The 12,500-nt window shown below is 41.1% G+C and overlaps 1 protein-coding gene across 1 annotated transcript in view; it reads left to right on the top strand.

Moving 5' to 3' along the window:
- The first annotated feature begins 757 nt into the window (after positions 1-757).
- LOC124379393 (nucleus accumbens-associated protein 2) overlaps positions 758-12,500 on the top strand; it is a 20,411-nt gene continuing 8,668 nt past the window's right edge. Inside the window, 2 exon segments of the mRNA XM_046839723.1 lie at positions 758-772; positions 9,747-10,604. Coding sequence (XP_046695679.1) covers positions 9,794-10,604 — 811 coding nt within the window. The 5' untranslated portion in view covers positions 758-772; positions 9,747-9,793.

Here is a 12,500-nt window from a genome sequence, read left to right as displayed (position 1 = left end):
TTTTTTTTTTTTATTTTAAAGCCAACTATAATGTCTGAAGTCTGGAATTTTTTGTTCTTAAACCCGTTAACAGCACGAAAGGATCGAAAGTCCTGGAACACCTGGCCATAAGATTGCTTCCTGCTTCCCACCACTTTTCTGAGATGTTCCACTAGATTTTGTGAAGATTTGTGGAGATTCATAGTAAAGTCAGGTATTGATGTAGGAGAAAAGGTCAATGGTGTTCTATAGCTGGAGGATTTTTATTTTATGACACTATATGAACTTGTTTGTCTCCAAGTTTGTGGTAACACTTTGGAGAAGAACCGCATGTGGCAGGAAAAGTCGGGTGTTCCAGTGCTTCTACTGAAAACAAAAGAGAACACTGATTTATTTTAGAAACGAATCACTTGAATGATAAACATCTAACAAGATCCAGCTTTTCCTTGTCGGTTCACTCAGCCATGTTTGGTGTTTCACGTGTTTCACGTGTTTCTTGCAGCTTTGGTGCTAACGTAGCTCAGAAGTGACGTAGCGTACGGCCTCCGGTTTAGCATGCTGCACCTCTAACACCGCCGTCATGTTCTCACTCGGCCTCATGGAGGAGTTCGGCGTCTCAGACAGACACACTGATGTGGTTACTGACAGGAAAAACCCATAAAGCAGTTTCAGCTCTATCTCAATGGGGGCGTGGCCTAAACCATGAGGGTGGAGCTTTATGCCAGGTGAAGAAACAGATGTTTGGTTGTGTATCGCTATTTATTACATTCCTGAGGCAGTGTGTGTGTGTGTGGTGAGTGTGAGGTTTAGCTCCTGACTGGACCTTTCCATACTGTCTCTTTAAATACGCGTGCTGTCTTTACTGTGTGTGTGTGTGTGTGTGTGTGTGTGTGTGTGTGTGTGTGTGTGTGTGTGTTATTTTTGGGAGATGAGAGTGTGCTCTGGATGAAGTAGAAGTTCATATGTATACCACATGCTCACTGAGAGATTCTGCACTCCGATTTAAAGAAAACATGCCTCTGTGTTTTTCTCTGCATCTGTACACAAACATACAGGTGTATTAACATACAAACTCCTGTCTGTCTGTCTGTCTATCTGACTGTCTGTCTCTATAACTATCTTTATAACTGTCTGTTTGTTTATTTGTCCCTCTGTCTGTCTGTATGTCTGTCTGTCTGTCTGTTTGTCTAACTGTATGTCTGTCTGCCTGTATATCTGTCTGACTGTCTAACTGTCTGTTTGACTATATGTCTGCCTGTCTGTCTGTCTGTCTAAATGTCTGAACATCTGTCTGTCTGAACTTCTGTCTATCTGTCTGTTTGTCTAACTGTATGTCTGTCTGCCTGTATATCTGTCTGACTGTCTAACTGTCTGTTTGACTATCTGTCTGCCTGTCTGTTTGTTTGTCTAAATGTCTGGACGTCTGTCTGCCTGTCTGTCTGTTTGTCTATCTGTGTGTTTGTCTAACTGTATGTCTGTCTGCTTGTATAACTGTCTGACTGTCTGTCTGCCTGTCTGTCTGTTTTTCTAAATGTCTGACTGTCTGTCTATCTGTGCTTTTGTCTGTTTGACTGTCTAGCTGTCTATCTATCTGACTGTTTCTATTTGTGTGTGTATGTGTGTGTTTGTGCATGTGCATGTGCGTGTGTGTGTGTGTGTGTGTGTGTGTGTGTCTGACTTGAATAACTGACAAAAGTCCTGAATATAACCGTAATAAATTCATCTTGCTTCATTCTTTAAGTGTGTGTTAAAGCTTTACAATCCTAAAAAAAAAGAGGACAGTGGAAACAGACCTGTAGCACACACTCTTTCTCTCTCTCTCTCTCTCTCTCTCTCTCTCTCTCTCTCTCTCTCTCTCTCTCTCTCTCTCTCTCTCTCTCTCTCTCTCTCTCTCGCTCTCTCTCTTTGTTGAAAATGTCTCTGTCCAAGTGGCCTTTCTCTTTGTCCAAACTGTCTCTGTCCATATTTTCTCTCTTTATATATATATATATATATATATATATATATATATATATATATATATATCTTTCTGTCTCTGTTTAACCCTGCCCTATCCAATCTGTCTTTCTCTCTGTTCAAAATGTCTCTGGCCAAGTTCTCTTTTTCCCTCTTTCTCTCTCAATCTCTCTCTCTGTCCAGATTTTCTCTCTGTCAAAAATGTCTCACCCTCTTGTCTCGTTTTTTTTTTTTTCTTCACGTCCTTTTTCGAAGTCTCTCTTCTTTCATCTTGTCGTCTATCCAATATCGTTTCCTTAAACTTTCTTTCTCATCTAGTTTCTTTTTTCAATTTTCCCATTTTCCAGCATCTCTGATCTCCTGTCTGTGTTTTTGCTGATAAGGGATGTGGACGGCTCATCCCACACTGAGGAACATTGTGAGACACTTTTTAGCTCATTGAGCTTGTGGGAGACGGAGTGGTGGAGCAATAGAGAGATAGAGCGAGGGAAAGTGTGATCCTCAGCCAACCGATGAAGTTGTGTTCTGGCAACAGTTTTAAGCATCAGTGACACGGTGATATCGATTAGTTCCGGATGTCCTTCTGTCTGCAGATAGAAAAAAAAAAAAGTCAGACGTCCTGATCACGAAATCGTTTTTATTTTATTACAAATGGATTTTTTTTTCGGTTTTACACGTTTACTCAGTCGGCCTGCGAAGTAACGTTGTGAGATTTCAGTTTATTATGTAGGACCTGGAGATGGAAATTGTTTCGAAGGGCTTCATCAGGCTGGTGATGTCATCACATGGCCCACTGAGCAATTTAATACCGCTGTGATGCGATTAAAGATGGCCGACTACAACGTAAACGCTGCTATGCATAAAATCCACCAGTAGGAGGACGGAGAAATCACAGGGCAGCTTCGAAAAGGGTGTTGGCGTTGACGATAAACGGAAATCATTTTATCTTCATATATGAAGTGATCCTGGATTTATTGCTGTAATCAAAGATCTATCATCGGAGCATCTTCATGTTATAATGTGACATGAAGAACGCACATACATAATCGCTATAGCGACGGCATGTTATAGGATATTGTCTCTGTTGTGAACAAACTTATGAGTCGGTATCAGGAGCTCAGAAATGCCTAAGGTGCATCATCTGAAGCGTACACGTGTCATGTCATCCAGCTTACACACACAGAACCACAAAGAGCATTGTGGAGACGGTGTGTGAGAGCTCTGATTGGAGGGATTGTTGCCAGGGGGCTTCTGGAGCTCAAAGAACCTAAAGCTGCATCTCAAACACGTTCTTGCAGCCTATAGGATGTGCAGTGAGAAGAAATCTCTTTAGTGCACTACTGGTCCTGCAGGAAGCCTTTTCAGATCGAGCCGGTGTGTGTGTGTGTGTGTGTGTGTGTGTGTGTGTGTGTGTGTGTGTGTGTGTGTGTGTGTGCACTCAGGCGTGACTGCAGTGTTTGAATATTTATAAAGCCGGATTGTTCTTATGGAGCCGAGCAGAATGTGGTTAATGTGCCATGCAGCGAATCTGCAAACGTTTATCAGTAACACATCTGCACGTGTTCGAGCATCTCAGAAGATCCACACTCAGCGTTCTAATGCGTCTTTAATCACACCTTTACGTAACACTCTCATTCTTTATCACAAAATATTCATTACAGCCGGCGACTTTTATACACACAGCTATTTTTATAGATTTTAATTCTGTCTCTGTGGAATTTCATAACGAGTGTGTGTGTGTGTGTGTGTGTGTGTGTGTGTGTGTGTGTGTAAAGGTTTGTTCATCTTCTAAACTCAGTGAGGAAATGTAACATACAGTGTGTTGCTCCAACACAAACGCTCGTTTATAAAAGACCTCATGGTGAGAAAGAAAATTCAAAGTTCTGCTTGTAAAAGTGAAAAATATTCTCCACATCCAAACTTCAGCTTTTTACCTCCAAACTCTGTTTCAGACCCGATTTTTATTACTAGTATTAAAATTATTACTATTGTTGTTATTGTTATTATTGTTATTATATTCATTTTAAACTCTATTGAATCTCTTATGAAGGATATTCAGGTGATTTTGTGCTGATGATGTGTGATGTCCTGCTGCAGAAGGTGTTCACTATTTTATTTATTAGACAGACAGACAGACAGACAGATAGATAGATAGACAGATAGATAGATAGACAGATAGATAGATAGATGAACAGATGGATATAGAGATACATGGATGGATGGGTGGATGGGTGGATGGATGGATGGATGGATGGATGGATGGATGGATGGATGGATGGATAGATAGATAGATAGATAGATAGATAGATAGATAGATAGATAGATAGATAGATAGATAGATAGATAGATAGATAGATGGGTAAATGGATGTTAACTTTGTTCCACTTTATAGACAAAGAGGCACATGGATGGATGGATGGATGGATGGATGGATGGATGGATGGGAGGAGAGATGGATTGATAGCAGAATGGATAAATTATTTTTGTTTGCTGGAATGTAACTTTGCTCTGTTGCCCCTCAGCAGCTCGCAGGTATTTTTCTTTCTTCTTTCTCGGATGGCGTGTGCCAGCTACACAGACTCCTCCATTTTCTCTCTATATTGTTATCAGATATGTGCAAAGGCTATATTTAGTGTGTGTGTGTGTGTGTGTGTGTGTGTGTGTGTTTTTAAGTTTGAGAGCTGCTGCAGTATCCCTGCTTGTCCCCCCCCCCGTCTCGACGCTCGAGCGTGGCACGTTCATGCATGTCTGCAGGCTCTGTAGTGGGCACTGCATTGCAGCTCGGTGTGAGCGCGCTGGCAGGGAGACAAGCAGGCGCGAGCAGAGTGGCATGACACGTGGGAGGGGCCGGCTGCAGGCGCACATGCGCAATACACACGTGTGGCTAATAGCAGTGGGGGGTCTTTACTTCTCTCACACTAATAACTGTCCATTATCTCTTTCTTTTATTTATCAATAAAAAATTTTAAATCCTGAATATTTACGCACAGAAAACGGATGGTTCTATTTCGCGCCTCAGGAAACGTGGCACATTGGACAATTTAAACGACACTTATAATCATCAGTTATTCGGTGTCTAACAAAACGATTTGGCAACCGTTGCAATTTTTGCTGGTTTAGTTATTGAGTTTAATGTTATGGATCCATGAAGCTGGTCAGTCTGTTATCGCTGTAGCTTGCAAAAAAAAAAAAAGGAGGTGACAGTTACAAAGCTCCGACACTGGAGACTCCTTCCGTAAGTGTTTAAAAAAATAAACATCTCGTCAGCATATCAACGATTACGCAATTCGAAATGTTTGTACACAGAGCACGTAATAAGAGTGTTTAAATAGAAACCTGAGAATCGTAGAAAATTTGAGCCAATCAGAATCAGTTCTACGAATAAACTGTTTCAGGCTACAGTTTTGACAGAATCAAATCAGATTTGTGGGGTTTTTTTTAACCTCTGAAACCTGGTCCAGCTCTGTGCTTCTCTTCTCACATCTTGCTTTTTAAATCGCTTTCTTTTTTATCCTCTGAATCATTTCTCTGTGGTTGTAGAATTTGGGTTGTTCATCTTAGAGTGTAGAAATAAAAGCAGTGACTGATGTGTTATCTCTCTCTCTCTCTCTGTCTCTCTCTCTCTATCTCTCTCTCTGTCTCTTTCTCTCTCTCTGTCTCTCTCTCTCTTTCTCTCTTACTTTATCTCTTTAATTCTTAGTGCTTTTATCTCATCTCTTCTACATTTGCATCCTATTTGGCAGAACAACGTCAGGGCCGTCCCATCTGCCATCGCCACACCGTACGCCAAACGTGGTGTCCTCCTTTTGTCTCTTTTTCCCAAACCGTCGTGTCTCGATTTTGTACGTCTGTAAAAACGCTGCTCTGTCGCGTTTTTCATTTTGAGAAAGAGGTCTGTAGACACGACAGAGCAATGTAACGGCGATAGAAGCGTCTGCAGACAGAATCTCACAGAAATACGCCGAGATGAGAGAAAAAAAGCAGAAGCAAATGTTCAGAGTGGCTCAGATTTGGCCTTGTTCTTCTACAGCTGCTTTGTGTTTACACGCCGAGCCAAGAGGAAGCTGTGGAGAGCGTTTAGGTTCTTTAGGCTGGCGCAGAAAACTGCATGTGTGTGTGTGTGTGTGTGTGTGTGTGTGTGTGTGTGTGTGTGTGTTGTGATACTGAATAGATAATATAGGCAAGAAAATTAACATAATATAAATATATTTATTATATTTGTAAATATTTAGGAAAATAAAAACAAAAAGTAACACTCCAAATAAATGACAAATAAACAGCACGTGGTGTCAGTGAATGGCCTCTAGAGGCCGCTCTTGTGCTCTGTAACGTAACCCGGAAAAACTGTTGGTACAGAAATACTGGCGCCAATTAATCAGCAAAATCGATGCTTTGATCGACCTCTAATTGCTCTAAATGGTTTCTGTGGTACCTGCTCAGCTCACTGTGTACTCTGGTTAGATTAGCAAACGTAGGCATTAAACTAGCACTTCATTTCCCTGTCTGTTTACTGTATTTATGTATTTTTTTTTAAACGTGTGCTATATTTTCTCTCAACAGATTTTTAGGCTGGTGGTATTCTAAGTTTGCAGCCAGTGTTGATTTACTCATTGATAGACTTTTTTTTATTTGTCTTTTGTCTACGCCATGAATGTAAAATGTAAATACGTATTACAGGATAAAATTATGTAATTTCTTTCTACCATTTTCACTTCAGATATTAATGTGGAACTCGATTACATGTAGAAACAAAATGTCAAACTTTTTTTTTTCACTAATCTGAACCCAGCGTTGGCGATCGATAAAGGAAAAGATGTTAATTAATCAATTAATTAATTTACTCATTTATTTTTAATTTCCACACCTTGTTTGTAGATAACTAAGAGGTCTTATTAGAGATGTTTGCGCAGTACTGATGGAAATCTTTTCAGTAAGTCGCATCATGTGACTCTCTCGAGTGAGTCGCCTAAATAGCTTTTAAAAAAAGTAATATACTTGCTTTAAATTATTTTCGAACCTATAATATACTGTACAGGAAGTCCCTGAGTTACAATGGAGATACGTTCTGATAGATGACCCTGTACTAATTCGAGGTATGTTTTAGTCTCTCCAGGAGTCTGATCAGTATGTGTGTATTGTACTGTAAATAGTCTGCTGTAATCCACTGCTCAGAAAATGTGCATTAAGTAAAAGGTTTATAAATATTATGTATAAGAGATTATAAAAAAATAATGGAAGAGAAGAAATGAGAAAAAATATAAGGTGGTATTTAAAAAAATAGTGCAAATATATTGATTGAACCCTATAAGTGCTCAGGTGCATGAAAGAGATAAGTGTAAGTCGCTGTGTTAAAGGCGTCTTTGGTTCACGTCCGTGGTTGAAACTGTAATAAATATCCAGCGTGTGTTCGGCGTTCGGCTTCGGGGATTTGGTGTGAAGTGCAAAAGCCTCGTCGAATTGCTTTTCTTCACTCGTACTGTCCTTAAATGACTTTCCTTCTGTCTCAAAACCCCTCCCTCTCTGTCTTCTGTCTCCCTTTTCTGTAACTGTAGCCTGCTCTCTCTCTCTCTCTCTCTCTCTCTCTCTCTCTCTCTCTCTCTCTGCGACGTATAGATGCTGCATTGATTACACACAAACCCTTTCCCTTTTCAGCACGGATGCACTGGAACACAGCTGCAGAGAGAGAGAGATAGATAGAGAGAAAGAGAGAGAGAGAGATAGATAGAGAAAAAAAGAGCGAGATAGATAGAGAGAAAGAGAGTTAGAGTGCGTCTGAGGTTTTCTTCTCCGACCGAAGAGTGAACTTTGCAGGTCAGACTTCTATGATAGAGGGATTGTTAGAAGTGTAGTAGAGGGGGGACTGTGTGTGTGTGTGTGTGTGTGTGTGTGTGTGTGTGTGTGTGTGTGCGTTTCAGTTACCATTCCTGGAAATCTGCTGCAGAGTATTTCTCAAGTGAATTAACTCCACTCCATCGTGAGTACGAGAGTTGAATTTTGTGTGTGTGTGTGTGTGTGTGTGTGTGTGTGTGTGTGTTGGGGGAATTGTGTATAAAGTTGTAAATTGGAGTCGCACAGAGTTAAAAGTTTAAGTACCAGGTGTGTGTTTTTCATACTTTTTGCATGATTCTGTGAAGGCGGTGCTGAAACAATAAGCCCCGCCCACTTCACCCCTCTCTGGGTGGGCCTCGGGGCTGATTGGGCTCGTTTGCATGAAATTTAAATTGGACATGATTTGAGTTTGTCTTTAGCAGGAAATAAACAGAATTGAAATTTTGTTAAATTCTATTCTAGTCGAATTGTTTGAGTACAGATTTCAGTACAAATTATTGGCTTTAATTGGTTTTATTTTAGTATTATTATTTATCTTTGTTTTATAATGCAGCGTTTTATTACAACGTAAAATAAAAATTACGAGAAGAAAATCGTAATAGTTTGAGAATAAAGTTGAAATATTTTTAGAATAAAATTTACATATTTTGAGAGTAAAATCGAAATGAAGTTGATGTTAAAAGAATAAAGTTGAAATTATGAGAATAAAGTGGTCATATTTTGAGAAAAATCACGGAGAAACGTTTTGCTGTTAGACTTGGATGATTTGGTTAAATCTACTTTAGATTCGTGTAAAGTGATAAGGAAATTCTTTGCTTTTTGGAGTTACAGTATAATCAGTAAACAGACAATGAACCGCTTCAGTAGGAAACTTAATTTATTCCGAAGAAAAAATCAGTCAGACGTTGAGGAAATCGTCTCTTTTGTGCAGTCTGAAGGATTTCGATGTTCACATCTGCGTGATATTTGAAGAATCTCAAAATCTCTTGCGATCTCTTTTTTAAATACGTGGCTTTAAAAAATGTGTGGAAAAAAAAGGGGGAAGTGGAAATAATGAGGAAGGAAATTAAATCTGTTAAGATCAAGGACGAATCGATATCGTAACGATCAACGAAAATAACCTTCGGTCCAAACTACTGAAACAGAACCTACTGAATGTCTCAGATAAATATAGTGTGTGTGTGTGTGTGTGTGTGTGTGTGTGTGTGTGTGTGTGTGATTCAGACGACTAGTTTTTTCACTTATTTCAATTCCATCTGTCTTTCAGCCTGCTGTTTTTTTCCGCTGTGCTTCTGTCTCTGATCTGATGCGAATATATTACGTGCAGAGGCGTGATGAGAACACAACGATGTGTGTGTGTGTGTGTGTGTGTGTGTGTGTGTGTGTGTGTTATCATCCAGGACGTTAATAACACTCCGTGATGAACGTAGACATCAATCGCACAAATGACCTTCACATCCACAGTCACATTTACTGCACTGTTCTAATAACCTCCACTCTTCTGGGAAGATGTTCCAGTGGATTTTATGTTTTTCAGTGGAACATCTTTGTGTTAGTAAAGTCAGGTACTGATGGAGGTGAGGAAGGTAAGGAGCTCTTTAGCAGGAGATCTTCCACTCCAACCCTTGTATCTTCTTAGAGCTGGGTTCAGGAACAGGATTTGGTCTACTAGTTGAAGTTAAGGGAAAAAGTTTCTTGCATCCGAAAGCATCCGATACAAGAACCACCTATGGAGAGAACGGTGTCCGATTACTTTTGACCACAAAATTTCATGTAAAACATCTATGAAAGATTGTTCCACTTATCGCTCGCACTGTAGCAGCTACAGACACTTGTTTCATTTCCTGTTGTGAAAGAAAAAAACAAAGAAACACTGAAACTGGAAACAAAAAAAAAAATCATGTCCATCCAGAAAACATGTTTAATGTAAAGTTGTGATTGACCCCTGTGTACTTGTTTCTCTCCTCAGATGAGCTGCTGAGTGTGTGTGTGTGTGTGTGTGTGTGTGTGTGTGTGTGTGTGTGTGTGAATGCGGGTCACCATGTCGCAGCTGCTGCATTTGGAGATCCCGAACTTTGGCAGCGCGGTCCTGGTGTCTCTGAACGAGCAGCGGCTGCAGGGTCTGTACTGCGACGTGTCCATCGTGGTGAAGGGCCAGGCGTTCAGGGCGCATCGCGCCGTCCTCGCCGCCAGCAGCCTTTACTTCCGCGACCTGTTCAGCGGCAGCACCAAATCCGAATTCGAGCTACCATCATCCGTCACTCCGGCCTGCTTCCAGCAAATCCTGTCCTTCTGCTACACGGGGAAGTTGACGATGGCGGCCAGCGAGCAGCTGGTGGTCATGTATACAGCCGGGTACCTGCAGATCCAGCACATCGTCGAGAGGGGCATGGAGCTCATGTTCAAGGCCAACTCGCCTCACTGTGACTCGGCCACCGCTGCCACGGACGAGCCCGGCTCCGAGCCTCAGAGTCCCAACAACAACAACAACAACAACAGCGCGGGAAACGCCATAGCGGCGACAGCGGCGGCCATGTTGGCTCCTCCCAGCTGGTCACCTTCTCTCCGCAGGGTGAAGACGGAGGGCAGCGAGGTGCCGCTCAGTCTTTTAGGAGGAGCCAAGAGGAGCTCTACGGTGCGAGGGAACTCGTTCTTCTATCCCGGAATGTACCACGTCATGCCCGGAGAGCGCTCCAGCCCCGGGGCGTCCAGCCTGCCCACCACAGACAGCCCCACCTCCTACCAGAACGAGGACGAGGAGTTCGACGAGGAGAACTACGACGCGATCGGCGACGACGCGTTCGCACACATCTACAACCGAGCAACAAACTCGTACACAAGTAAGTACCAGATTTCAGCTCAAACAGTCTCAGTGTCGAATCAGGTGTCTAACAAATCCGATACAATTCACAAAAGAACTGAGTCAGGATTTTTTTATAAAAATTTGAGAAACACCTGCATGTTCCTTTCGTTTCTATTCAACGAACTTGGTCATGTAACAGTATGAAGATGTCCTTCCACCATCAAATCTATTAATATCCAGACTTGATTTTCATTTAAAAAATCCTCCTTTAGCATGAAGAACAGTTACACACTCTCACTTCGTTTCTCCAAACGTTCAGCTGAAATACTTCTTCACCAAACGTGTTCTTCACTAGCTGGAGATTTCTTTCTTTCTTGTGATGCAGTTCATCTCAGAGCAGGTCAGTAGGATTGAGGTGCGGTGACTGGGCAGGTGGTTCTATGATAGATATCAGATGGAAGTGTGGAACGGGAGCCATGTTGGTTCACTTTCCGGAACCTTCACTGCTCCAAAACCCCAAACCATTAAACGTCCACCTTCATGTGTGAGTGTGGGGGTGAGGGAGTCTGATCACATCTTCTCTCCTGTTCCTCGTCTCACACAAGTTCTTCTGCTGGAGACAAAAATGTCCCATTTGGACTCCACAGAACTTCTTTCTAATCATTCACTGTACAGTTCTTGTGTCTTTTAACGAATTTGTAGCACAGAAACAAAAGGAACATGCATGTGTTTCATAGCCACCATACAGTGAAGATGAGTGAAGATCTCACAGCCTGACACTGGAGTCAGCCAATTTCCTCTTCTTAATTTTTTTCGTTTCTATCTTTTTATCGTACTGCGGTGAGCTGTTGCTATAGTAACGATTACAAGTGTTAATATAAATAAAGGTGTGATCTGTAGCTGCGCCGCTTTCAGGAAACGAACCAACACCTTCTGATGAATCAAGAATCCAACAAAAACGTCTCTGAACATCGTCAACGTCGTTTTGTTGGCATGTTGTTGTGATTTTGAGAAGAATGTAGGAATATAAGAATCTTCGTACGTGTTCGACGCCGTTCTTCGTTCCGTCTCGTACAAATTTAACGAACTAAAAGCCGTAACCGAGTTCTGAAGTGTTGATGATGCGTTTACGAGGCTCTCGGGCGTGTGCGACGTTTTATTTTATTTTTTGCATTTTATTAATACATTAATTAATACTTATTTTAATTTAGTTCATTGTTTAAACAGGAAACTTGTTAAACCTTTATTTTTTTTTTTTTTTTTTTTTTTGAAGGATTCACTTCTCGAGCTTCTCGGGATTGAAGTGAGACGTAGCTGTGTGGTGAGAATGCTAAGAGTCAAATCGAAACTCTTTATTGAATATGCAGGACATGCCGTTATTCCATGAGTCAAAATACGAGCAAAAAAAGATTCTAATCAGAGACTCACTGAAATGGAAAAAACCTCCTTTTGCCAAAGTGGGTGAAAGTCAAGAGCATGAACCAGACAGAACTTTCTTTCTTTCTTTCTTTCTTTCTTTCTTTCTTTCTTTCTTTCTTTCTTTAAAAAAAAAGATCTTATACACTATATGATCAAAAGTATGTGGACATCTGTGCTTCTTTTTCAACATCCCATTCCACATTTAGTCTCCATCTACAGTTATATTGAGCTCCACTCTTCTAAGAAGATGTTCCACTAGATTCTGTGGAGATTCTTAAGATTTCATCGAGTTACGAGGGTGTGAGTGAAGTCAGGTACTGATGCAGGTGAGAAGGTGAGGAGGCCTGGGGCGCGTTCACATTGATAACAGGGTCGGAGATTTATAGCAGAAGATCTTCCACCACATCCAACCCATGGAAAGCAGATCTTCATCAAGCTGTTTTTTTGGACAGGGGCATTTTAATGAATAATTGTATGTTAAAAATATTTCCAGATTATTTTATCATGCTGATGC

This window comes from Silurus meridionalis, chromosome 25, assembly GCF_014805685.1.
Source record: "Silurus meridionalis isolate SWU-2019-XX chromosome 25, ASM1480568v1, whole genome shotgun sequence".
NCBI classification, from domain to species: Eukaryota; Metazoa; Chordata; class Actinopteri; order Siluriformes; family Siluridae; genus Silurus; species Silurus meridionalis.
Note: the sequence above shows the minus strand (reverse complement) of the source record. Positions and strands in the feature narration are given on the sequence as shown.